A 27,240-nucleotide genomic window follows, 5' to 3' on the forward strand; every position below is an offset into this window, starting at 1 on the left:
TGACTGGATCTGTGAGTTCCCCACTGACATATCTCAACAATACAGATTAACAGTACATTGCAAATACATTTTACTACTTTATTTAGTTTATTTGGTTTGGCTTGAATTGTATAGCCTAGCTGCACTAATTGAAATTGATGGAACTTTCACTTTTGGTTTCGAAGAGGACACAAACAGTGGTGTCATGGGGCAATGTCCTGTTTGTTTGACTCATCCAATCACCGACTTCCTCCTGAAGTAGAACTGTGTAGTTCTGATCATCATCAGCTTTATTTGAAGAGACTCTAGGTCCATTTTCAAAAGATATACAACACTCAAAATATAAAGGAAAAAAGGCAGTTATACCAATGTTTCCACAGAGGTGACTGGTATCGTACTGTACTGAACGAAAAACATTTCACTTGCACTGCACCACCTTGGTTTTCTAAGCAGTATCAGAAACAGAAACAGTTGTATTGTATAGGAACGTAACACTGGGCTGGTTCAGAAAGAATGAAAGATGACTTTTGAGGCGATGCAGTTCTTACAGCCTCAATGCAGCGACACATTTGGACACCAACTCGCCCAGGATGATGCAAAGCACACGCAAGTGTTTCAATTTGATCAGAAACCTATCCCAGGGACTCAGTCTTCTCCTTAAGCCTATAGAGATGAAAGGGGAAGTAAGAGGCTCAGCTAAACACACACCCAATGTATACACAAAAAACACACACACACAGGGACGTCGGAACTATTTTCTGGGGGGGGGTGCGGGATTTTTGCTGGGAGGGTCGGGGGGGAAACTCACACTATCAATGATTAACGAACTCGACACGTAGGCCTAATAGCCTAGGCCTATACATAACAGATATAGGCTACATAAACACACGCAGCATCTTAATTGTTACGAAAATGTATGAAATAAAATGAATTAATGAATTAATCAAGCCTTTATTAAGGAACATACTGTAGCCTAATAGGCGATAACATAGGCCTACAGCATTCAGAAAATCAACAGAATAATACAGCCTTTACGAACATAGGCCTAATGGAACATTCAGAAAAATAACGGTTTACTTTGCGCTCGTAAGGGCTTTTAAACTGTTCCAAAAGTAGACCTTCTCTCCGTTGTTCTGCTGATAAATTCTTTAAGCAGGGTCGAGACATCGCATTCATCGAGAAGGTCGCTATGCGCATTCATAATGGCCAAATGAGTGAGTCTCTCCTGCTTAATAGTATTGCGCAGCCACGTTTTCAACCTGCGCAACGCCGAGAACGAGCGCTCGGATGTCGCGACAGAAATGGGCAGAGCCAGACAGAGCTTTATGAGCCTCTCCGCTTCCGACAGCATGGAGCGGGATTGGGGCTGCAAGGTGTGCAGAATGGCCAATACATCCTGAATGGTTTTCACTTCTCGCCCCCTACACACGTCGCTCAGGATGTCCAGCTCAAGGCTTAGCTGCTCTCTTGAAAAGGAAGTCAGTTCCAGGGAACCCACATCCACTCGTTTCCCTTGGGCCGCCTGTAGAACTGCCTGCTCTCGCCCTGCAGCTACGCGGAGTCCTTCCTGGTCAAAGCGCCGCTCCACCTCTGTGCGCACCAAGTCCAGGGCCTCAAACAATTCCCTCTTCCACAGGCTTGGATATTCTTTAATAGTTAAATATAACAGTTAAACAACAACCAACAAATAGTTTCCATATGGGCTGCCTATTTAAGCTGGGTGGGTCAACCTTAAATTTTCAATTTAAATTCAAATTATGAATATGGTTTGTTATGAAAGTAGGCCTATACGTTATTTAGTCAGTTGATACCGTTGTAATGAATTATTAATTGCAGGCTAATTTCGCAAATAAGCGTACATGGATGTAGTACATTATTATGAACTATGATATCGTTTTCTATGGATAGATCAAATCTGTCCACAAATGCTGGAGAGCACGCTCTGTGTGCGTATTTGTTGCATTCTTTCAACATTACAGACCGATGAGCTTTATGATTAATTTTAAAATACTGTTGGCATTATTTATTTATTTATTTAGGCCTATTTATTTACCCTCGTTCTCCAACTCCCGTTCCTCCTCCTCCGCTGTATGGCGAAAACGCGCTGGGGTCTTGCTGGTGCGCACTGGATGAGGAGGCTTCAAGTTGTAGCGCTCTGTGTATTGTTTGGTCTTGGCCACAAGGTCAGCGAAGGTGTCATCTTGTCTGAGTGTGTTCAGTCGCTGGCAAAGAAGTTTGGCAGCTTCCATTGATCCAAGGACTGTGACTTTGGTGCCTTGCAGTGACCGAGCCACGGATTCACATGGCGTAAACATGGTAACGCAGGCAAACAAACCAAAGACTGTGCGCGTAGTGGTGCCCTTTTTGAGCAATCCTGCCACTTTGGCACGCGTCTCCCCCTTGACAATCCTGTCACTCTCCAAGGTCCTAAATGTCTGCAGCATCTCTCCATAGCATGCCAGCAACCGTGACAGTGCCACAACTCTGACGCACCACCGAGTTGGGCACAGGGCAAGCAGGTTGATCACTTCTCCACATCCAAAAAGAGACTGGTATAACGTTTTTCTCTTTGCTGAATCATTAATCACAACTGTAACTTCCCGAACAAAGTTCAGTGTATCGGCAACAAGGCGCACTTCTTTTGCCACTTCTTGCAACACTAAATCCAGAGAGTGGTTTGCGCAGTGGACAAACAAGGAGTCAGGACATGTTTCCTTTAATCTTGCCTGCACTCCCTTGAACCTCCCTGACATGTTGCTGGCTCCATCAAAACAGTAGCCTTTCAGCTTCTCCAGCGGCAGATTTAGCCGAACAAGGACATCTTTAATGCACAGAAAAAGCATCTCGGCGGTTGTGTCTGGAGCGTTGTAAAAGCCCAGAAAGAAATTCTGGACTTCAAGATTGTCATCTGCAAATTGTATACTGCATGAGAACTGTTCTTTTCCACTGACGTCGGTGGTCCCATCAGCAGTTAAGCCGAAAAAAGGACTTTCGGATGCTTTGGCTCCGATTTTCCTCTGGATGTCATGGGCAAACAGCTCCAGAACTTCATTCTGGATGCTGCCCGACATCCAATTGTCCCTCCTCTTCATCCAGTTTTGCAGGTCAGGATCAGCGCGTACCCTCTCGACCACTAGCTGCCACAACACCCCATCCCGATTTGCAGCTCCTCTCAGAGGGAGTCCCTGGCGCCCCAGGAATCTCACGCTGCTGAAAACGAGCTCCAGCATTTTCCGGACTGTTATTTGTTCTTTAGCAGCAGCCTCAGACAAAAGCGCATTAATTGGCGTAGTTTTCAATGCAGCCAATCTTTGAGTCGCATCTAAATGAATGCGTGTTTTCTCGTGGTCTCTGATTTTCTCCTTTGCTTTTCTCCAGTTTGAAAAGCCCGTATCTTTCAAAAACGGACTGTCAGCTTGTTCTGACCCGACCAACTTGCGCTTGACAGCTGACCTGCACACACCACACACAATGCCATCACTGACCGCGATGTATTCCAGCCACGGCCACTCTCTGAACCAGGCGGCCTTGCAGGAACGAGTGAAGTTCTCACCCAACTTCTTGGAAGGAAAATTGTAATCCTGTGGTGGTTTGCATGATATTGCCTCTTCTTGGCTAGCACCGGGTGCTGGTGGTGGCGCTGGGGAGGGAGGACGAGGCCGAGGGCCGCCGGGCCCTTCGGCTGCCTGCTGCTGCTGTCCGGTTGATGGCACACAGCCTCTAGGTGTCTCTCTCGGACGTTTAGCTGGGTCGGGCGGATTTGTAAAAAAATCTGAAATTCGTTTTTGAGACATAGGCTAGTTCTAGCTGGCGTAGTTGAACTCAAATCATGTAGCCTATGCATATGCTAAAAACAAATGAGAGCCGCGAACACAGCAAACATAAAAAAAATTCCCGCTACTTTTTTCTTTTTTTTTTTACACATAGGCCAACGTCACAGTGAGCTGTCAGATGCAGTCTGCATAGCAACAGCTATGCCATGCCAGCCAGGCTGCTGTATTGAGCCAGGCAGGGTGCATATCACATCAAAAGATCTGTATTAAGAAATACATGTAAGTCAGACAAATTGAGTTTAAATTCAGAATCTTTATTTTTATTTTTTTTAACGTAGGCTAATCCTGTGATTCCTGAGGCTGACGGGAGGGGGTGCTGCCGCACCCCCCGCACCCCTAGTTCCGACGTCTATGCACACACACACAAACACACACCATCAGTGTAAGAAATACGTCAAAAACTTGTATTTTTGTCATTTTGGGGTTTGTTTGATTTAAAAAAAATAAAGTTTATGCCTTTAGAGAATTAAACGTGTATTGCAATATTCAGATGATAAATATATTTTTGAAGCCCAAAAGACAATTCAGCTATCTCTGTCTCCTGTGATCAGCGCCGTACCCCCTCCTTCCCTACAACTTCCTGAAATAATAAATGACAGTCTAAAATGAACACTGGAAGGTCCAGGACAGTGGGTTTAAGTCTGATTGTACATTTTAAAAAAGCCTTAGTTTTCAGAATGTTAAAATACTATAACTGAATCATATAATACAACGTTGAAGCTTGTAAAGGTAGGAACAGTGAATGTAGCAACTTAATGGCAGAGGCATTACAACAGGCAGTGTTTTGTGTCTGTTTTCTCAAAAAGTTACACAGCACACACACACACACACACACACACACACACACACACACACACACACACACACACACACACACACACACACACACACACACACACACACATTCTATGAACCCAGTCTCCAGCACTCACACTCACCAACTTTAACAACAAGTTTAAAAAGAACATCCTTATTCGCAATGCTTCTAGCTTAAAATGGGCTAGCCCCATCAATACCATGTTGAACATTATGACACAGCCTAAAACCAAGATTAGTTAACGACTAACAAAGATCTCAGAATAATAACTTATCCAGCTATGCCTCCAAAATATGAATCCTTGAGCCTTCTCTTAAAATAGCTTCGTCTGTACATCCGCCATTGTGTTTTTTGTCTTTTGCAAAGCCTGTCACAGTCTCAACCTGATCTCACCAGAATGCGTGACTCCTCCACGACTCCTTAACACCGCATTGCGTGGTGGAGTCACGGAATCTTTTATATTTACGTGTCGGCACCACGCAAACAACCCCAATGTAAAGTGAATGAGGCTCCTTTGTCGTGGTGCACACACGCATTTCTACAACGTCCTGCAGTGAGCTTTTTATTCTATAAAACGTTTTTAAAATCTACTTTATAGCTTGTAGTAACTCACGGGAGGCTTCTTTTATTTTATTTGTATTCATAATATTTTTTTTTTTTCGTCAGAATGTATTATGGTGCATTATTTACCAATGTTTGTTCTCAAAAAACGGTGCATTTTTATTAAATTAGTTATTTTTTAAGGAAGGCCAGAGCTTCAGCTGTGTCAAATAGATTGTTCCCTTTAGTTTACGTTATTTAAAAGACAATTACATTCATATTTGATCATTAATAGTAATAATAATCTTTTTTTTTATAACAACGATAAACCAGAAGAAGATGCCGTCGTTACCACGGCAACGTTATGTCGCGCTTGACGGCAGTGACGTAGCCACGTGACGTTGCCCACGATCACGTCACTTTCATTCATTTCATCTCACAACGGACTACAGTAAGTATCTAAAATCAAGGGGAGTTTATTTCTTTAAAACACGAAATGATATTGCTTTTATTTATTCCACTGTAGCACAGTCTCTATAGCGTTTCATTCCTGGATATTATGTTGAGTTTTGTTGTGTGTTTAGCTTTCACAATAGGGTACGCGCAAGCTAGCGGCCACGTTCAGTCAAAGTTTGTAGCTGGATAGCATTTATAGTTTATACAGCTAAATAACATTAGCTGTCCCTGGCACAGTTGGATAGTGGAGGTGCCTGCTAGAAAAATATGTTTCAATGCTTGTATTTGCCCATGTGTTGTAAAGACAGTGTTCAACACAGAGTTGTAATAGTGGAATCGGCGATGGAGTGGAACAAAAATGTGGACCTGGAGTTTTTCCAGAGGATTTGACTGGCCAGTGGGGACATTGGGATTGTTACATTGTAGAATTAAAATATATAGTCGAAGATATAAGATATATAAATTATAATAAATTATTATTGCATAATAGAGTAATGCACAGATTAATTATTATTGCACTCTATTCATTTTGTATATTGTGTCTGTATTGTTTGTATGCAATATTATGTCCCTCACAATATAACAATATGCACAGTATAAATTATACTAAATTATTATTGCATAATAGACTAATGCACAGATGTTACTGTTATTCTAAATAATCCTAATCATGTTTTTATTTTTCCTGTTTTACAGCTTCTTTACAACTCGATATCACCAACACACACATATCCACACACACACACACACACACACACACACACACACACACACACACACACACACATAAAACCAACGGCACTTTTAAGAGCCACTCTCTCTCTCGCTGTCTCTCTTTCTATCACTCTCTCACTTTCTCTTTCAATCACTCTCTCACCTTCTCTTTTTCAATAGATCTCTCACTTTCTCTTTTAATCACTCACTCTCTCTTTGTATGCCATGTCCCTCAACCCTGAAGTGAGGGTCTTTGAGTATCCCAATGAGGCCAGGATGTACATGGCTGCATTGATTAGCGAGGCTCTTGTCTATGAGGCCAGGGTGAGGCTTTTCATGATAAGCAAATACCCAAGTCTGTAATATAATCATTGCTATTGCTTTTTATTGATGTAATGTAAAGGGTCCGTTAGACCTTTTTATGCAACCGTTAAATAATTGCTCAAATATAAGAGCTGCTGTCTTATGTTGTATTACAACTTTGTTGTTGATCTCAACCTCTGAAAAAATATAGGCCACTGAAACCCCTGCCATCCCTCCGAAAAAGAAAAGAAAAAGTAGGAAGAGACCCCTTTCTAATCCAGTGGTCACAAGCAGACGTGAGAGACAACGGGAAACACAACGCTCCGCATCAGGTTTGTTCTTTACTATATCATGATTTCTAAGTCTAAGAATAAAGATAATTCATAACAAAGTTATTTTGGTGTACACAGTAAGAAATTATGTAATGTAAAGATACCTCTTGACAAATATGTTGCAATGTTTAAAACATTTTCAAATTAAATCCAGATATTGTAAGAGCCTGTGACTGATAATCCTTGCTTGTGTTGTATTTTTGAACATGTGTACCTCGATTTGGATAAAAGTATGGCAAATGTAAATTGTCATTGTGATGCTGTGGTAATATGTTCTTAGTTTCATTACCTGCAGTCCTTACAGAGCATTTTCATATTACAATTAATTGGTGTCATTTTAGATTGATTGAAGGGTTAAGCAAAAAGGACTGTCTCTGCAGCTTCACAAGCCAGAAGAGACGATCCTGTGCATGAGGAAGGCCTTCAGCGAGAACATCAAGAGTTTGGTAGTCTTGGTGAGTATATTGATTATAACAGCAGTTGACTGGCACTACAGTTTTTTCCAATGTTTCCATTTTTATACTCATCTAGTTAATCATAATAAAGTATTGAGTGTTGACTGTTTCATGACAAGTGAATGCATATTTGGTATAAGTATCACTTGCTAATATTGCTTTGGATGCATATAATGATTCATAGCATGTTGCTATTATTAGTCCGCATATATTTTTCCAACTCAAAAGTGTTTCAGTATACTACCTTAATATCCATCATACCAGTTTTAGGGTGGCGGCTTAACAGCTGTTTTATTTTTTAGAAACACATCTCCAAGAGTTAAGAGACACCCTAACTGCAGTCCAGGTTCTGGAGGCAACAGACGGAACGGTTTCTGCTTGGGCACAAAGGCAGCTTCTCACAGATGTGAGAATGAAAACTGCTAGGCCAATGCTTTTTGATGCAAAACTCTCAGCTGAGAGAATAGCCATTCAGAAGTGCCACAGATGCTGTGCAGAAGAAGCGGCTATTAGGTGCCTGGACTGTGTTCCACTGGACATGGAGTTCCTCTGTGTAACCTGTGACATGGAGGCCCACAAGAGGAATATCTTCCATGACAGAGAGGCTGTGTTCAATGGATTTCTGGAGCCCATTCCCCCTACAACTGCTGTGGTGGATGAAAATGGCCAGCCTCAGTTTTGTGAACAAAGTATGTAAAGATTAACATTACATTACAATGTCCCATTATTGTGTAGTTCCCAAAATTAAGTGTGAATGGGAAGTGTACATAGCTGATTGAAAAAAGTATGATTGGTTTTGATTAGGGCTGCAAGATATGTGGAAATGATGCAACATTTGATTGAATATCTTGATAATCTGGAGAATTAAGGAAAAACTGTAAATACAACCTTCCTAACTTATTTTCTATATTGCAGTATGTCAACTGCCTGTTCCTACTCCAAGGTCAATCTGTGAATGCTCTGATGACGTCACAGTTACTCCTTGGAAGCATATTTCTGTGGTCACCATCAACGGTAAGTTGTTCTGAAAGCCCTTCTTTTTGTACAAGTAGTATTGTACAGCAGAGTTTTACCACTTTGTGCAACGCAAAGATTTTTATCACCTGGTCATTTTCAGACAACATCCAAATGCCATGTCAAATAGCTAATACATCATATATGCACATCTATGTATTAAATACAATATGTTAAGGCAAACTCACAGTTTTATTACCGAAATATCTTTACTTTGTCCATTTGTTCACAGGACGATACAATGTCTGCTTGCCTCGGAAATCCTGTCCATCCTGCTCTGCAGAATGGACTCCTGAGGTTAAAGACCTGCTTTTGTATCGGTACTGGCTAGCTAGCACCAGCTGCCAGACGCTTTACAAATATGATGTGTTCACCTCATTCGAGCACATGAAGGTGACAGCACCAGCCATGTCCAGGCAGGCATTTCTGAAAATGTTGGAGCACAGATCTGTTCAAGCTGGACGGGTAAATCTGCCTGAATCACACGGAAACATACAAAAAACAATATCATATTACTGTATACCATATCATTAATTGTTGGCATTGCTTTCAAAACAATTACTAATCCACTTTTTTTAAATCAATATACAGACAGGTAGTATCTGTGCTGATACATTTCAGCGAAGCTTCTTGGAGTTTTTCTTCTGTCAGTACAAACAAGAGGATATGTGCCAGGTCCATCACTTTGTTTGTCCAGCATGTTCTCCAGACATGTTGGCTGTCTGCTGTGATGGAAACCGCAAGCATTACCGCTTTTCCAAGTCAAAAGGGTAGGTATAGGTATTAATGAAAATGATAAAGAACACACCACTAATACAAATAGTAGCCCTTGGGGTTGTGTTTGAGTAGCCATAACAGACATTAAAACAAATCATAGTAATGTAGTGCTTTGTGATTTTTATTATTGACTTGTATGTTAACTTATCATGGACAGGACTGAGGAACCGCCAATCTATGAGGGCTTGTTCCTGGCCAAGGACGAGGAAGTCGCAACATTTGTTGACCTTGTCAGAGGCAACATGAAAAGTGTACTTTTTTGTTCTTATTATGATAGTTGCAGTTAAACCTGTGGTGTTCTTTTTTGTGTATGTCAAAACTTGTGTGTAATAAAGTGACTTTATACGGAAAGGACAGTGCCGTCTGTGGTACTGCCAAATTCACCGCTGGCAGAGAGATGTCAAAAAAGTCTCGTGCCCAGATAGACGAGGAGGGCATTCAAGTGGCAGTTTGCAGGTATGTATTTGTAAGTGTGTCTGTGTGTGTATATGTGTTTGGTTCTTGAGTCTGGTCTCATTATTTCAGTTTTAATAGCAATCCAAGTCTAAGTCTTTGTAAGAATTGGAAGCATTAAACACTTTTGATGGTGAAGCGGAATTTATCCATCATTTGTAGCATCCAAGTGTTATTTTTTATTATAGCCACCTAGATGACAGAGATGAGTGCTTAAGCCAGGCCTTGCTGTGTCAGTTTATTATTAACAACTAGATTTTCTTCTGATTAATCAGACATGGGTTTCTCTTACGAGGACTGAACCACTTCCGTAGAGAAATATACGCTTACCCAATGTTTCTCCAAAACGAGATGTCCAAGAAGGCAAATGTTGACTTCTTCTGTATGGATGTAACATGCAGGTAATCCTCACTGTCATATTGCACATCCACAAACATGTTTAAAATGGCCTATGCCTCAGCAGTCATTTTAGATGTTATTGATATTGTTGTCATGTCAATTAAAAGTTTATCTTTGTAACACTCAATCACAAAATGCTGCTCCTGCTTCTTAGGTACTGGCCATACCTTAACAAAAAAAATAAATAGGGGATTACCAGAGCTTCTGCCGTTGACCAAAATGAGGCCATTTCTTAGCGTGATGCATGCTAAAGCCCATACAGCAAAATGCGAGGTACATAACATCTTTAATGCAAAGGATTTTTAAATGTTGTGCATGGCATGCCTTATTGGATATCAAACACTTCTAAAGAAATGCTACATAACACTACTTGCGCTGTGTTGCAGGTGAGATGGGGTGGCAGAAGTCAGGACGGAGCAGGAAACACAGTGGGAGAGGAAGTAGAGCAGGTATGTTATTAATGGCATTATTGTAACTGTATGGATACAAGAAGTCTTAATAGAAAGCAGTACAAATATGTATGTGTCATCTCAGTGACAAGCCTGTTGATTAGTTTCAAGCATATTCTTTATGTCTGAGTTCAAATGAAAGATAGGCAGTTCATATGTTCAGCAACACTAAATGCATGCATATTGTAGGAAGTCAGTACACAAGTTTTCTCTTAAACCATCCAGTTCAAGATCTATGATGTGTAGGTAATATTGTTATGTGATGGTGAACGAACATTAATTGTAACATTCATTATAGGTGAACAGCTTTCTCTCCAGGGCAGCTCTGGTCACAAAATACATGAGAAAAGCAGGTTGGTATTAACACTATCACTGTGTGATAAGGCAGCCCTGATAAGTATTTTACAGAGAGTTCCCTCCTTAAAAACATTATTGGTGTATTACTTTACTGTAATGACCAGTTCAACAACCTTTCAACGATTGGGTTTAGTCATGTCTATCAGGTTTCTCACTCAGTACTGCTTTTTGATGTGAATACTTACTTTTTTGTTTGTGGATATATTTGTTGTCTTTTTTAGGAAGAGTGAACATGCTCACTCAACAGGCCATGGGCTGGAACAGAAGGAAGAGGGACAACCTTCATCAAGTTTTAGCCCACAGATATGTCAAAGTAAGGGCAAATTACAATTCTCTTCTCATCTGACATTACATATTTACGAAGGATGTCTGCAATGTAACCTCATGGCTATATACATGATGTTCTCCCTTATCCACACTTCCTCTTGCAAGTCAGATGGTGTCATGGAATGTTTCAACTGTTCTTCTGAAGGTCTTGTGCTGAAAACTGGTGTTCTTTGCATTATGGTGTTGCATGGTACTTTTAGCTGACATTTTCTTTTTTTGTAAAGATCACAGAGAGGGCAAAGGTGGAAGCTGCCAGCTTCAGCGACTTCAAAAAGGAGCACAACCTTGATCAGGAGACCATACAGCAGCGGTCACAGGTAAGACATACCACAGGTTTTCCATATATACATCTGTTCATTACTGTAAGTTTAGACACACAATATAAGTTGGCCATATGTTGAAACTGAGACTGTCACTGATTGTATCTCTTCTCCAATTGTTTTTTTGCAACTATTTAGAGAGTCTACGCCCCAGGGTGTACTGAAGGACTGAGGGTGGATATTGAGAACATCACCGTCACTCTTTTGCGCAGGAAGCAAGATATCGTCAGCATGGTTTGTTGTCAAACGTAGTTATTGAAATTACACTTCGAAAACATCGACGAGGCATTGGCTTGCAGACTGACAGAGGGCTACATCCTACCATGGGAGAGGCATGCACATGGTAGGATAAAAATAGTTTGGCTTGTTGTTTTTTTAGTCTATACCAAAATATGAAAGAACCAATGCTATCGCTACAAAGATTTGTGTCTCAGAAATGAAAATCATTCTGTAATGATATAATATATGAATAAATATTCCTTGTCCACTACTCCATTCCTTTCCTCAACCTAAAGGCAACACCTTCAGGTTGAAGAGGTCTGTCTTTGAACAGGTAATGCTGGTCAGAAGTTTGGAGGAGGAGCAGAGCATCCTGGTGAAAGAGATGTGGCAGCACATCATGTTCCTTCTGAAGGAAGTGCAAGAAGTGGAAGCACTCAGAGGACAGACTTTGGAGGACATCAAAACCAGCAGTATGTCTGAGATCTTAACATTTGAATATTTTCATCCACTCTTCAAAACATTACATGTCTTACATAAGTAGAAAACATCTGTCACTGTGTCAGGCCGAAGTGAAATAGTAAATTACTGAAACTATTCATTATCAAGATCATAATCGATTATTTTCTGTCTATTAACTATTTGTTAAGCACTATATAAACATTAATCAACATGTCCCATTTGGCACCCAATATATAGTAACATCCTTCAGTTTAAGATGGATTTACCTATTTTGTAGTGTTTTTACATTTGCAGCATTGTACAATGCAAAGAGATTTGCAATTGTCATGGTTTGTTTACATTGAGCCCTTTTTCTGTGTGATTATTCCTCTACAGATTTCGGTGACCTGACAGAGGAAGCTGCACATGGGCTCAAGAGTGTCCTCAGTCGGAGGTGGCACTTCCTCAAATGCCAACACAAACAGGCTGTACATGCGTACAGTGGTGTAGCCGCTTTGGAATGCCATGATCTTCAATTACAGCAGGACATTGAGGAATCGGATGACAATGGCTACACTAGCCCTGAGTCTGAGGAAGAAGACCTGTAAAGGTTTCTGCCAAGCAACACAGAGGCACTGGAGAGCTCTTTCACAAGCGACGTGTCACGTCCACAGGCTGGTGCACGCCATAATAATGACAAAACACATTTAAAACACACTTAAAGCCATACAAAATAAAGACAGAATGCAGCGGCTCGTCTGGTCTTCAACCTTCCAAAACATTCCCACACCACGCCGCTCCTCTGCTCCTTTCACTGGCTTCCAGTAACTGCCAGAATCCACTTCAAGACACTGGTACTTGCGTACCATGCTGGGAATGGATCTGGCCCTTCCTACATCCAGGACATGGTTATACCGTACACCCCAGCACGTGCACTCCGCTCTGCATCGGCCAAACAGCACGCTGCACCCGCACTGCGAGGGGGACCCAAGTTCCCATCAGCAAAAACATGTGGGTTTGCTATCCTGGCTCCAAAATGGTGGAATGAGCTCCCCATTGAAATCAGGACAGCAGAAAGCTTACACATCTTCCGGCGTAGACTGAAAACTCCTCTCTTTAGACTCCACTTCGAGCGATAGAATTATTAACAAATAATTACTAACAAAGAACTACTAACAAAGTACTAATAACAAAGCACTTATATACTAACAAAGGACTGGCTTATCTAAAGCCAGTTGAGTAGCACTTGAAATGTTTGGCTCTATGAAACCTGATGTACTTATATGATTCTGTTTTCTTCAAGGTTGTATCTTCCTGGTCGAATGCACTTATTGTAAGTCGCTTTGGATAAAAGCGTCAGCTAAATGCAATGTAATGTAAGGTAACATTATAAAACACTATATATGAGAACGATATGAAACTATGCACTTGTTTCGCCCGAGTTCATAGTAATGTGAAAATGTGTTTATATTTTGTACTTCCGTTTGTTTAAAGCGCTTTGACTTGCTGATGTGTATGAAAATAAATTGCCTTGCCTTTATATTTAACTGCCTCTTATTACTCAAACAAATGCTATACAATGGTTGTTTTCTTGTCACTGCATTTTGTCATTCGTTGATTATGAACTATTAATGTGAATACATTGTAAATAGAGTCCATACAATAACATAATCCTTTATTAGTAACATGTGCATAATGCAGGGTAAATACCAACACATTCTCACTCCCAACTCGTACTTCTAATGTTGTATTATTTTCTAAACCACACAGTGTTATTTACTCAACAATAAGACACAATTATCCTTGTGTTTATTTATTTGTTTGATTGTATAATGTCGGACATTTGTAGTCCGTCAGGACCGAGGGTCGGAGCAGCTCATAGAAGTTGCTTTAGAGAATTTTACACCCGGAAGTAAGTATTCTCTCCGCTCCGTGATTAGTCCTCAAGCTGTGATTGGATGTTGGAATGTGCCGAGGGTTACGCCCGTTACGCCGAGTGTCAAACAGCACTTTGAAATGGGATGGAACCACGGCAGACTATCCAAAACTGGACTCGGACGGGTCCACCCCCCCCCTCCCCCACCCCGTCCCCAGAACTACACATGCTGGCTATTGTGTGTTTTGCAACATGTTCTATGGCACGTCTCTACTGGGAGTTGTAGTTTTAAAAGACGTTTTCGTATTTCCCATAATTAGAAGTCGCCACTATTAAACTGTCTACATCCCTGGAGGTTTAGGGGATAGGAAACACTCAAATTTAAAACATATAATTAATACATGGGTGAAAATTGCTTGTGTCCATAATGGGCATCATTAATATGACATGACAGCTAAGGTCAGAAGAGCTTTATTTAACAACTGTTCTTATGTCTGTGACCCCTCCTGTTGTTAATTGATAAGCCTGAAACATGCACTTGTCAAGGTTCAGAGGCACATTTAGCAAATATGGCAGTAGCCATCGATCATCTTAAGATAAGATATACTTTATTGATCCCAAGTTGGACATTTTTTCGTTACAGCAGCATGTGTAACAGTTGTAAATATGCGGTGGTGTTTATTTGTAAATAATTGAGTATAATCTAACAAATTCTGTGTTTTATATTTAATAATTCTCTGTTCCTCATTTATTGAATGTTCAATGTTTAACAAGGTCAGAGATGAAAAAGGTTGGAGATGAAAAACTTGGGTCGCAGGTTCCTACTATAATCGCTTTGTCTGCCACAAAAAAGTAAAAAAAGTAACCACTTTCATTCAACTAGGCCAGTAGGTAAGGGCTTTCCACTGGATAATAACTGCAGCGATGTATATTTTTTAGCTGAATACACGTTTAACCCTAATTGATGCAGTTAGTCACTTCTTTAATGTTTGTTCTTTCTGATGTAAAGTCAAGGTTGTAACTGTTTGCAAGGAAGTTGTGGGGCGCTGAACTGTTCCTTTGATTCTTTTGATATATGATAGTAGTATAGCAGATAGCTTTTTTCTTATTCAAAAGAAGCCTTTAGACCATTAGTTTGTCTGTCTGTGTCTCCTATTAATATCTAAGCCTGACAAAGTATTGATATATTGCTTTCCTGCAATGTTAACTACTGTAGCCTAGGCTATGTTTAAGCACTTATTTTAACTGATATTATACATATGTATTATACTGTTAGGTATTGAACATTCAATAAATAAAGAACACAGAATTATTAAATATAAAACACAGAATTTGTGTGATTATACTAAATGATTTACAAATAAACACCACTGCATATTTACAACTGTTACACATGCTGCTGTAACGAAAAAATGTCCAACTTGGGATCAATAAAGTATATCTTATCTTATGATGATCGATGGCTACTGCCATATTTGCTAAATGTGCCTCTGATTGGAACAAACCAACACATTCTCACTTATTAGTTTGTCTGTCTGTCTCTCCTATTAATATCTAATAATACAAATATTAAAATTCAATAACGTGCTTCAACCACTAGGCTTGCTTTCTATCAGCTGTGCACCGTTATGGTGTAAATATCGCCTATCTACCAATCGGATCAAATATAAAAGTCATCCGAATTAGTGTTGATACTGAAAGGAGAGGTATTGTGTGAAAATAAATCTAAGATGTTGTTTAATTGCTGACATATTTATGATTCACGTCACGTTTTCAGTTTTGGGGGCAGTTCTTTCTGTTTGTGAAGAAGCCTTCTCATCAGGGCTCTATAAATACAGAACTACGACAGATGTGTAATATTTAATGCAGCCGAACCGTGTATTATATTGCCGTTATGTCATGACCTCCAAAGAGAAAAGCAAGCAAACTCGGAATAAAGTATTCTTTTATTTTTAAAAAAGTTTTCCGGATTTCACAGGAAACAGGGAGTCCGGTGCTTTTTACAGTACTACGGCTTCCACAGATGATATTTTTGTATAGATTTTTTGTCAAAGCACTTAAGATATTCATTGCTATCGGGATGTTAAGAGCATTCCATGGAATATAAAAAAAGTGTATCTCAAGCCGGTTTCTCAAACTTACCTACCCCACCTTTAACCAATGTCACTTTTAACAGTTCAGCTACACTGTTTTTGTTCTCACTCTCTAAACAACTACATTATGGTACGTTAAGGTATTCCAAGATAAGGGATCAAATAGCATTTGATAGATGCGTTTGTTACGTTACAAGTTGATCTGCCCAATAATAGGGTACTGATATATTACCCTTTGTTGTAGTTTACGGTTTCACCACTTGATTGTCACTGTTGTTGATTTGCACATCTGTAGATTAATGAACTTGTGTACAGCTGGTGCTACAGACAGCAGAACTTTTTGCATTTTTCTTTAACAAATGCCACCTAAGATAATGGCGTGCCAACAATTACCACAAATGTTAACAGCACACATAGATGTAATTGTACAAAAGACAATTAACATACCAAATGGTGCAGGGCTCCCACTGGTAAAGGTGCTCCATCCCCTCTGTGGCAGGCAGACAAAGACATTGTACATCTGTATGTTATTTGAACGTTGTACTTTCACAAGTACTTATGATATATGTATTGTTCAAATAGTTTGCATATATTTAAAAAAATAGTCATGAAAAAAGACATCTGACAGACTAGAGCGATTTACAGGATGTTTACACAAATAGCTTAATATTGTGAATTGGACAACAGCATTCCTTTAAGGTAAGATAAAGTAATTGCTATACAAATTCAGAAAGTTATCCAACAGCAAACACTGTCATCCAGGTCATCATTATCCTACCTTTCGGTTCCTTGTCTTTATTATTTTGCGGACAGGGAACACCTCGAGATGGTTGTGAGAGCAATCTGTAATTGTATGGAATACATTATTAACAGGTAAAGTACGTTTTGTATAGGGCTCAACTCAGAATGCACAAACATTTCCACTGTGTGACATAAGCCCATTTAGTGTTTCCTAATGAGAAATCACAGAAGTTTCAGAGTCAACACATGCTTTTATTCAAAATCTTAGCTTCTCTGCCATTCCTTCGGGATGTTGCTGTGTCTGCTAATGGACTGATTACATCTTACATTGCTTGCTACTGAGTGGATATGTTTTAGTCTTATATTCATTACACTGGGACTTGGGCTCTGTAGCACCATATTACATTAAGCAATGATGTGCAAGCTTTCTATTCAATTATAAAGTATAGAAAGGTTTTAATGAATGTGACTTCAGCTTATCAGACAACATACATACAGGTTACTCTGTTGTGTCTTTGTTTTAACTCCAAAATGTGCATATGTGCTAAACATTAATATAGCATCCATGCATAACATTTGAAGGCAAATATGAGTCCGGCCTTTCATAAATCAATGTTTGGAACGTCTACAAAAATCGCAACATTAACTTACTGATGCTTATGTGGCATCTGAATGTGAGTAGAATATAAGCTAAACATACCTTTCATTTTGATGGTTCTTTTACGTTGCTGCTGCTTTGGTGGGATTTGGTGTGATGGTTCCTGGTGTGGTGGTGGGTGGGTGATGGGAGCCTGGTGTGGTGGTGGGTGGGTGATGGGAGCCTTGTGTGGTGGTGGGTGGGTGATGGGAGCCTGGTGTGATGGTGGGTGGGTGATGGGAGCCTGGTGTGGTGGTGGGTGGGTGATGGGAGCCTGGTGTGATGGTGGGTGGGTGATGGGAGCCTGGTGTGGTGGTGGGTGGGTGATGGGAGCCTGGTGTGGTGGTGGGTGGGTGATGGGAGCCTGGTGTGGTGGTGGGTGGGTGATGGGAGCCTGGTGTGGTGGTGGGTGGGTGATGGGAGCCTGGTGTGGTGGTGGGTGGGTGATGGGAGCCTGGTGTGATGGTGGGTGGGTGATGGGAGCCTGGTGTGGTGGTGGGTGGGTGATGGGAGCCTGGTGTGGTGTTGGGTGGGTGATGGGAGCCTGGTGTGATGGTGGGTGGGTGATGGGAGCCTGGTGTGGTGGTGGGTGGGTGATGGGAGCCTGGTGTGGTGGTGGGTGGGTGATGGGAGCCTGGTGCGGTGGTGGGTGGGTGATGGGAGCCTGGTGTGATGGTGGGTGGGTGATGGGAGCCTGGTGTGGTGGTGGGTGGGTGATGGGAGCCTGGTGTGGTGGTGGGTGGGTGATGGGAGCCTGGTGTGATGGTGGGTGGGTGATGGGAGCCTGGTGTGGTGGTGGGTGGGTGATGGGAGCCTGGTGTGATGTTGGGTGGGTGATGGGAGCCTGGTGTGGTGGTGGGTGGGTGATGGGAGCCTGGTGTGGTGTTGGGTGGGTGATGGGAGCCTGGTGTGATGGTGGGTGGGTGATGGGAGCCTGGTGTGGTGGTGGGTGGGTGATGGGAGCCTGGTGTGGTGGTGGGTGGGTGATGGGAGCCTGGTGTGGTGGTGGGTCTACTGTTTCCCCTGGTTGCTGATCACATGGCACCAAATGTAAGATATAGCTATCGGTTGGGTTGGGTGGGTCTTGGGGTGGTGTTGGTGTGTCAGGGGTCTCTTCTTGATCTGGGTTGAGTGTTGTCCCTGAGTTTGCAGTACAAATCTGTTTAAAAGCCAACATATTTATTTATTTATTTATTATGTATAATACCAAAATGTTGCATTGGTTAGTTATCTGTTCATATATATTTATACATATCCACATCTGTTTATACAACCATTTCATTCATGCCTCCCCATTAGGGATGTTAAGATTCACCAATTCGCATCGGTGCACCGGCATAAACGTTCAAGATGCGAGTGCACCGGTTGAAAGAGTGCACATCGGCTACAGTTTGGGTTGAACTCGCGATGCATCGATTGTAGCGTCTTTGCATCAGTAAAAAAACGATTCATTCATATAAAATCCCCTCATCCTGTCAGCACTCAGCAGAGACGATCTTTGATATTTGCTTCGCACTACGGAAGCCTAGAGTCTCGGTTATCAACACACACGGAAGTCGAAGAGAAAGAGAAACACAGTGTACCGAAAAATACCTACAAATCAAACGTTTGACAACACTTCGGATTTTTCAAGAAAGACGGTCAACTTGAAAAATCGCTCGCAAATTGTAAACGATGCCGTGCCGCTTTAGTAGTACGAGGAATTTAGCGACGCACATAAAGAGGCGACATGGCTGCGGCTGAAAAGAGAAACCTGAAAGTTAGACTATGAGTTAAATCACTCAGTGAGGTGTTCTGTCAGAGAGAGTGGTGTTTAGTTTACAGCAGATTGTGACTGCCAATAATAATTTAAATGTCTTCCTTACTGTAAGCAGTTATGACAGAGCTGTTTGTGAAAGGTTATTTGTATTCTTTATTGTTCATAGAGAAACCACTGCTTTCTGCTCACTGGTGAGTGAGCCTATGGATGAGTGTGAAGCACATCAGGCTGGCAGCTGTATGGGCATTGCACTACGGTAGCTGTTATTTGCACATTGTTAATCATGAGCAATGCATCCTTACATTTTGTTTAACTGTGAGGTGTTATACAATTGTACTCTGGAGAGTTTTTTAAGGTAAAAAAGGTAAAAAAATAAACAGCATGATGGGATGTGCAGTGCTAGTAGAGAGAACCAAATATGTAAAGCACTTTTTTGTTAATTTATGATTAGCTGCATAATAAGGAATAAAACAAAAATCCTCTGTCGTACCATATTGAAGTATCATTATTTTGCATCGTGTTGAATCGCATCGTATCGCCCCGTATCGCATAATGTTGAATCGCATCGTATCGCCCCGTATCGCATAATGTTGAATCAAATCGTATCGAACTGTATCGCATAATGTTGAATCAAATCGTATCGAACTGTATCGCATAATGTTGAATCAAATCGTATCTAACTGTATCGCAACAGGGGTGAATCGTATCGTATCGCATCGCTTGGTGTTTCAAATGTATCGTTAATGTATCGTATCGTTGGCAACGTATCGAGATGCGCATCGCATCGGCCTCAGTGATGGAGATGCACATCCCTACTCCCCATATTAGTATTTCATTTTACTTTCTGTTTCATCTTATTCTATTTTAGATGAATATATTTGACTTATTCCTGCATGTTAGTTTTGTACCTACGTTGTTGGACTAGTTTCTTCTTGCACTATTTTATTTCTTCTTGTACTGTTTGTATGCTGCATTGTTGGAGGAGCCTGGGAGTTAAGATTGTCATTTCCAACAACTACGCTGTAGCTGTGCATATGACAATAATACCTTTGAATATTGAATGTTTGAAAACAGGAACATGGAATACACACACATACATTATAAAATATGAAATTAGGCCAATGTGCAAAACATGCAAAAAATGGCAACCCTAATCTACCTAAACTGTTAAAAAAGTCAAATTGATTGAGTATGTTTATAAATATTTATAAATGTTTACAGCAATCAAACTGATCGCTTCAATATTTGCAAAAGTCAATGGTATCCCCCACACTGGGTTATCATTGGAAAATGGAAGTTTGATAAGTGAACAAAATGTATTTATTTAAGTTTTGGCCTGCAATATAATTAGGACTCATATGTGAGATTGTGCGAGAGCTGTCACTGGCTTTATTTCTAGACTTTGCTATCCATATGTGTAGGTGGGAAAGATGTGCTGGGTCAGGTCACTTGAGAAGACGTGTGTGGGGGCCGGAGTGTCTTCAGTGCGCTCTTTGTGCACCACAGAACGCATTGGAGACACAGTCTGTCACTTGCATCTGTTCTGCTATTGTTTACTGCTATTTCATGTTATCTTGGATTTTTTTCATCAGCTGTGGTGCGCTCCACAACTGACCACGAGTGTCAGTACTATACTGTTTCAACCGTCTCCTCTGCGCTCCGATGGTGGGGAATGTGATGGCGAGACAGTGCTGATGAAATACTAATTGGAATTTGATTTGAGATTTGAGTTGGCTTACTTCTTTTACAATTGAAAGATGCTTATGGAATTAGTTATGGCTCATAAGCATATGCAAAAATAACACTGATGGTTTGAATGTAGGATCTTTAAGAAACGTGTGATATTAACTGAAATTAAATATGTGAGAGGTTATATGTATAATGATGCTTATAACATGTATTTATAGAATCTGGCTTCAATTCACCACCTCACAATATGCATAGACAATTTCCCCTGTCACCATAATCTTCTGTCAATTAAAAAAAATATATAGATTACAACTTTTGCATGGGAAGTGGCATACACCTCTTTCAAGCCCTGTTTTGTGCATACATAACAGTTATAAATGAGACCCCAGCTCTTTCAAATGACTCTCTTTGTTGCTTTGAAATAAACAGGACAAATCAACACCACACATTGTATAACAGATAGTCAATATATGCATGAGTGACTCGTGCAGATGGTTATTAAATAAATGCAATCTCACCGGCAACCAGCAGATTGTAGATGACCTCCACATTTTCGAGGCATGTCTTGGCGTATGTGGTCAGCTGGGCATGCGTGGGCATCAACACCTTGGTTTTAGATGCCACCCTCTTGCTAGGGGGATACGCCAACAGCAGCAGGGGCTTCAAGCCAAGGGCATGCAACTTTTCCATCTGGGAAAGTAATTGTTGAGAGGTAGAGAGATCAATTAGATCCATCCATCCATCTTCTCCCGCTTATCCGTGGTCGGGTCGCGGAGGTAGCAGTTCCAGCAGAGAGCCCCAAACTTTCTTTTCCCTGGCCACATCAACCAGCTCTGACTGGGGGATCCCAAGGCGCTCCCAGGCCAGAGAAGAGATATAATCCCTCCATCTGGTTCTAGGTCTACCCCTTGGTCTCTTCCCAGCTGGACGTGCCTGGAACACCTCCCTAGGGAGGCGCCCAGGTGGCATCCTAACTAGGTGCCCGAACCACCTCAACTGGCTCCTTTCGACGCGAAGGAGGAGCGGTTCAACTCCGAGTCCCTCCCGGATGACCGAACTTCTCACCTTATCCCTAAGGGAGACACCAGCCACCCTGCGGAGAAAACCCATCTCGGCCGCTTGTACCCGCGATCTCGTTCTTTCGGTCATGACCCATCCTTCATGACCATAGGTGAGGGTAGGAACGAAAATGGCCCGGTAGACAGAGAGCTTTGCCTTCTGGCTCAGCTCCCTTTTCGTCACAACGGTGCGGTAAAGAGACTGCAGTACCGCTCCCGCTGCTCCGATTCTCCGACCCATCTCACGCTCCATTGTTCCCTCACTCGAGAACAAGACCCCGAGATACTTGAACTCCTTCACTTGGGGTAAGGACTCATTCCCTACTTGGAGTGGACAGTCCATCGGTTTCCTGCTGAGAACCATGGCCTCAGATTTGGAGGTGCTGATCCTCATCCCAGCCGCTTCACACTCGGTTGCGAACCGATCCAGTGAGTGCTGAAGGTCGCAGACCGATGAAGCCATCAGAACCACATCATCTGCAAAAAGCAGTGGTGCAATCCTTAGTCCACCGAACTGCAGACCCCCTCCCCCACGACTACGCCTCGAAATCCGATCCATGTATATTACAAACAGGATTGGTGACAAAGCGCAGCCCTGGCGGAGGCCAACCCTCACCTGAAATGGGTCCGACTTACTGCCGAGGACCCGGACACAGCTTTCGCTTTGGGAGTACAGAGATTGGATGGCCCTGAGTAGAGACCCCCTCACCCCATACTCCCGCAGCACCTCCCACAGTGACTCCCTGGGAACCCGGTCATATGCCTTCTCCAAGTCTACAAAACACATGTAGACTGGATAAGCATACTCCCAGGCACCCTCCAGGATCCTTGCGAGAGTAAAAAGCTGATCCGTCGTTCCACGACCAGGACGGAATCCACATTGTTCCTCCTCAATCTGAGGTTCGACAATCGGCCTGACCCTCCTTTCGAGTACCTTAGAGTAAACTTTCCCGGGGAGGCTGAGTAGTGTGATGCCTCGGTAATTGGCACACACCCTCTGATCCCCCTTTTTGAAAAGGGGAACCACCACTCCGGTCTGCCACTCCTTCGGTACTGTTTCCGACTTCCACGCAACGTTGATGAGACGTGTCAACCATGACAGTCCCTCAACACCCAGAGCCTTCAGCATTTCTGGGCGGATCTCATCCACCCCCGGGGCTTTGCCACTGTGAAGTTGTTTGACGACCTCAGTGACCTCCCCCCGGGAGATTGGTGTCGATCCCCCTTCATACTCCAGCTCTGTCTCTAACATAGAGGGCGGAGTTGTCGGGTTCAGGAGTTCCTCAAAGTGCTCCTTCCAACGCCCTAACACTCCATCAGTTGAGGTCAACAACGTCCCATCCTTACTGTACACAGCTTGGATGGTTCCCTGCTTCCCCCTCCTGAGGTGTCGGACAGTTTTCCAGAACAACTTTGGTGCCGCCCGAAAGTCTTTTTCCATGTCTTCTCCGAACTTCTCCCACCCCCGCTGCTTTGCCTCGGCCACGGCTGAGGCTGCTGCCCTTCGGGCCTGTCGGTACCTTGCAACTGCCTCGGGAGTCCCCCGGGATAACAAATCCCTGAAGGCCTCCTTCTTCAGTCGGACGGCTTCCCTGACCACCGGTGTCCACCAGGAGGTTCGAGGGTTACCGCCCCTTGAGGCACCTAGGACCTTGAGACCACAGCTCCCCGCCGCGGCTTCGGCAATAGAGGCTTTGAACACCGACCACTCTGGTTCAATGTCCCCAACCTCCACAGGAATGCCCGAAAAGCTCCGCCGGAGGTGTGAGTTGAAGGCCTCCTGAACTTGGGCCTCCTCCAGACGTTCCCAGTTCACCCGAACTACACGTTTGGGCTTACCAGGTCTATCCAGAGGCTTCCCCCGCCACTCGACCCAACTCACCACCAGATGGTGATCAGTTGACAACTCCGCCCCTCTCTTTACCCGAGTGTCCAAAACATACGGCCTCAGGTCCGATGATACGATAACCAAATCGATCATGGACCTTCTGCCTAGGGTGCTCTGGTACCACGTACACTTATGAGCATCCTTATGTTCGAACATGGTGTTTGTTATGGCCAATCCATGACTAGCACAGAAGTCCAGTAACAAACCACCACTCCGGTTCAGATCAGGGGGGCCGTTCCTCCCAATCACTCCCCTCCAAGTGTCTCCATCATTGCCCACATGTGCGTTGAAGTCTCCCAGCAAGATTAAAGAGTCCCCTTCAGGAGCCCCATACAGGACTCTTTCCAGGGTCTCCAAGAAGGCCGTATACTCTGAACTGCTGTTGGGTGCATAAGCACACACAACAGTCAGAGTTTTCCCCCCCATAACCCGCAGGCGTAGGGAGGCAACCCTCTCGTCCACTGGGGTAGACTCCAACAACGAAGCACCCAACCGGGGACTTGTGAGTATCCCCACACCCGCCCGGCGCCTCACACCTTGAGCAACTCCGGAGAAGAATAGAGTCCAACCCCTATCCAGAAGTAAGGTTCCAGAGCCGACGCTGTGCGTAGAGGTGAGCCCAACCAGATCCAACTGGTAACGCTCCACCTCCCGCACAAGCTCCGACTCCTTCCCCCCCAGAGAGGTGACGTTCCACGTCCCCAAAGCCAGCTTCTGTCGCCCGGGTCTGGTCCGTCGAGACCCTCTGCCTTCACTGCCACCCTTCTGGCAGCGCACCCGACCCCATCGCTGTTTCCCGTAGGTGGTGGGCCCGCGGGACGAGATCAATTAGATAAATACACAAAAATGTTGCTTACATTTGTTGAATTTATCTACAAGCTTGCCCTGAAGTAGCATCAAAATAAATCATCTACACTAATATCCTGGCATCATAATAAAAACAATGATTTGTTCATAATATTTTGTTGAATACATTTGGGATTTTTAACTTATGAGACATTTCATAAACTTCCTACACATAATAGTTCATAATGTTTGAAAATCATTAATCATGAATTATATTCTCATTAAAGGTAGGGTATGTAAGCTTGAGAAACCGGCTCGAGATACACTTTTTGTTATATTCCATTGAATGCTCTTAACATCCCAATAGCTATGAATATCCGAAGTATTTTGAAAAAAGGTCCATAAAAAAAATTCATCTGTGGAAGCCGTAGTACTGTAAAGAGCATGACTAATTATTTTAACCGGCCCGGCTGTATAACTGGACGGCCTACCTGCCTGTCAGCCTTCCATCTGTGCACAAGCTTATCTCGTGCCCTCATTGGTCATGTGCGCGTTCGTGTGTGTTGGAGGAGGAACTCTGTAAGGAAGTGGCAGATTTTTTACGGCTGTGTATTTTCAAATCCTAGCGCACTCGAGCTGGTTTCTCAAATTGACATACCCTACCTTTAATGATACAATTAATACTGTGGATGTGAAGCAATACCAGTTAATTTATAATCCTCTGACAAAGTAATAAAACTACTTTTCACACTTTTGGTGAATGAGATAATTCTGTAAACTACATTCCAGAATGGCGGCGTCATCAATAACGTGGAACTTGATTCGGTTTTTTGTCATTGATGACAACCACTGCTGCTACTGGCTTTGGAATTTTTCTATTTTCTTTTTCAGTCTCACATTTTTGGGCTGTGTATGGTTACATACTGGGCAGATTTTATTACCAAAGTAAATACTTTACCTACAGCTTGGGCAGATCTTTTTTTGGGACCCTCCAGCCATTTGTAGGAGTGAGAGAGTGAGTGATTAAAAGAGAAAGTGAGAGAGAGTGATTGAAAAAGAGAAGGTGAGAGAGTGATTGAAAGAGAAAGTGAGAGAGTGATAGAAAGAGAGACAGTGAGAGAGAGAGTGGCTCTTAAAAGTGCCGTTGGTTTTATGTGTGTGTGTGTGTGTGTGTGTGTGTGTGTGTGTGTGTGTGTGTGTGTGTGTGTGTGTGTGTGTGTGTGTGTGTGTGTGTGTGTGTGTGTGTGTGTGTGTGTGTGTGGATATGTGTGTGTTGGTGATATAGAGTTGTAAAGCAGCTGTAAAACAGGAAAAATAAAAACATGATTAGGATTATTTAGAATAACAGTAACATCTGTGCATTACTCTATTATGCAATAATAATTTAGTATAATTTATACTGTGCATATTCTTATAATATGAGGGATATGGCATACAAACAATACAGACACAATATACAAACAATACACAAAATGAAGAGAGTGCAATAATAATTAATCTGTGCATTACTTTATTATGCAATAATAATTTAGTATAATTTATATATCTTATATCTTCTACTATATATTTTAATTCTACAATGTAACAATCCCAATGTCCCCATTGGCCAGTCAAATCCTCTGGAAAATCTCCAGGTCCACATTTTTGTTCCACTCCATCGCCGATTCCACTATTACAACTCTGTGTTGAAAGCTGTCTTTACAACACATGGGCAAATACAAGCATTTAAACATATTTTTCTAACAGGCACCTCCACTATCCAACTGTGCCGGGGACAGCTAATGTCATTTAGCTGTATAAACTATAAATGCTATCCAGCTACAAACTTTGACCGGAAAGCCGGAGGCTAGCTGAACGTGGCCGCTAGCTTGCGCGTAGCCTATTGTAAAAGCTAAACACACTACAAAACTCAACATAATATCCAGGAATGAAACGCTATAGAGACTGTGCTACATTGGAATAAATAAAAGTAATATCATTTCGTGTTTTAAAGAAATAAACTCCCCTTGATTTTAGATACTTACTGTAGTCCGTTGTGAGATGAAATGAATGAAAGTGACGTGATCGTGGGCAACGTCACGTGGCTACGTCACTGCCGTCAAGCGCGACATAACGTTGCCGTGGTAACGACGGCATCTTCTTCTGGTTTATCGTTGTTATAAAAAAAAATGATTATTATTACTATTAATGATCAAATATGAATGTAATTGTCTTTTAAATAACGTAAACTAAAGGGAACAATCTAGTTGACACAGCTGAAGCTCTGGCCTTCCTTAAAAAATAACTAATTTAATAAAAATGCACCGTTTTTTGAGAACAAACATTTGTAAATAATGCACCATAATACATTCTGACGAAAAATAAAAATTATTATGAATACAAATAAAATAAAAGAAGCCTCCCATGAGTTACTACAAGCTATAAAGTAGATTTTAAAAACGTTTTATAGAATAAAAAGCTCCCTGCAGGACGTTGTAGAAATGCGTGTGTGCACCACGACAAAGGAGCCTCATTCACTTTATATTGAG

The 27,240-nt window shown here is 42.1% G+C and overlaps 2 protein-coding genes across 12 annotated transcripts; one reads left to right on the top strand and one right to left on the bottom strand.

The window, feature by feature from the left end:
* LOC307031913 (uncharacterized protein) lies at positions 1-26,821 on the bottom strand. 7 transcript variants are annotated; one of them, XM_079669496.1, is made up of 7 exons: positions 26,737-26,821; positions 25,675-26,010; positions 21,499-21,670; positions 17,596-18,672; positions 16,933-16,997; positions 16,602-16,644; positions 1-642 (listed from the first exon to the last, which is right to left on the bottom strand). In XM_079669496.1, exons 3-7 carry the CDS (start codon positions 21,668-21,670, stop codon positions 524-526), a joined length of 1,476 nt encoding a protein of 491 aa, XP_079525622.1. In that variant the 5' UTR covers positions 25,675-26,010; positions 26,737-26,821; the 3' UTR covers positions 1-523. The 7 variants fall into 7 exon arrangements, 6 of the variants coding, with proteins under 6 accessions (XP_079525622.1, XP_079525621.1, XP_079525620.1 ...); XM_079669495.1 differs by having other exon boundaries at positions 25,671-26,010; positions 26,737-26,820; XR_013806110.1 differs by lacking the exons at positions 25,675-26,010; positions 26,737-26,821 and adding exons at positions 8,818-8,918; positions 25,204-25,639 and having other exon boundaries at positions 530-642.
* Positions 4,296-14,125, top strand: LOC307031914 (uncharacterized protein). 5 transcript variants are annotated; one of them, XM_079669501.1, is made up of 15 exons: positions 4,296-6,663; positions 6,854-6,974; positions 7,355-7,429; positions 7,732-8,118; positions 8,345-8,443; positions 8,676-8,908; positions 9,035-9,213; positions 9,378-9,676; positions 10,459-10,521; positions 10,820-10,874; positions 11,100-11,191; positions 11,430-11,522; positions 11,664-11,868; positions 12,041-12,217; positions 12,582-14,125. In XM_079669501.1, exons 1-8 carry the CDS (start codon positions 6,565-6,567, stop codon positions 9,505-9,507), a joined length of 1,323 nt encoding a protein of 440 aa, XP_079525627.1. In that variant the 5' UTR covers positions 4,296-6,564; the 3' UTR covers positions 9,508-9,676; positions 10,459-10,521; positions 10,820-10,874; positions 11,100-11,191; positions 11,430-11,522; positions 11,664-11,868; positions 12,041-12,217; positions 12,582-14,125. The 5 variants fall into 5 exon arrangements, with proteins under 5 accessions (XP_079525627.1, XP_079525626.1, XP_079525630.1 ...); XM_079669500.1 differs by lacking the exons at positions 10,459-10,521; positions 10,820-10,874; positions 11,100-11,191; ... (2 more) ...; positions 12,041-12,217; positions 12,582-14,125 and adding exons at positions 9,949-10,074; positions 10,227-10,347; XM_079669503.1 differs by lacking the exons at positions 4,296-6,663; positions 6,854-6,974; positions 7,355-7,429; ... (3 more) ...; positions 9,035-9,213; positions 9,378-9,676 and adding an exon at positions 10,231-10,345 and having other exon boundaries at positions 12,079-12,217; positions 12,582-14,118.
* Positions 26,822-27,240: the final 419 nt, after the last annotated feature.

This window comes from Notothenia rossii (genome assembly GCF_949606895.1).
Source record: "Notothenia rossii genome assembly, chromosome: 3".
In the NCBI taxonomy this organism is placed as follows: Eukaryota; Metazoa; Chordata; class Actinopteri; order Perciformes; family Nototheniidae; genus Notothenia; species Notothenia rossii.

Bases quoted from the DNA above. Each gene is read 5' to 3' on its own strand.
- LOC307031914 (XM_079669501.1), top strand. From the start codon at position 6,565: ATGTCCCTCAACCCTGAAGTGAGGGTCTTTGAGTATCCCAATGAGGCC. The intron at 7,430-7,731 runs GTGAGTATATTG...TTTATTTTTTAG, and splicing joins TCAAGAGTTTGGTAGTCTTG to AAACACATCTCCAAGAGTTA. The intron at 9,214-9,377 runs GTAGGTATAGGT...TATCATGGACAG, and splicing joins CGCTTTTCCAAGTCAAAAGG to GACTGAGGAACCGCCAATCT.
- LOC307031913 (XM_079669494.1), bottom strand. From the start codon at position 25,251: ATGAGGGCACGAGATAAGCTTGTGCACAGATGGAAGGCTGACAGGCAG. The intron at 16,645-16,932 runs GTAGGATAATGA...TGCCTGCCACAG, and splicing joins TAAAGACAAGGAACCGAAAG to AGGGGATGGAGCACCTTTAC. The intron at 643-16,601 runs GTATGTTAATTG...TCATCTCTATAG, and splicing joins TGGGAGCCCTGCACCATTTG to GCTTAAGGAGAAGACTGAGT.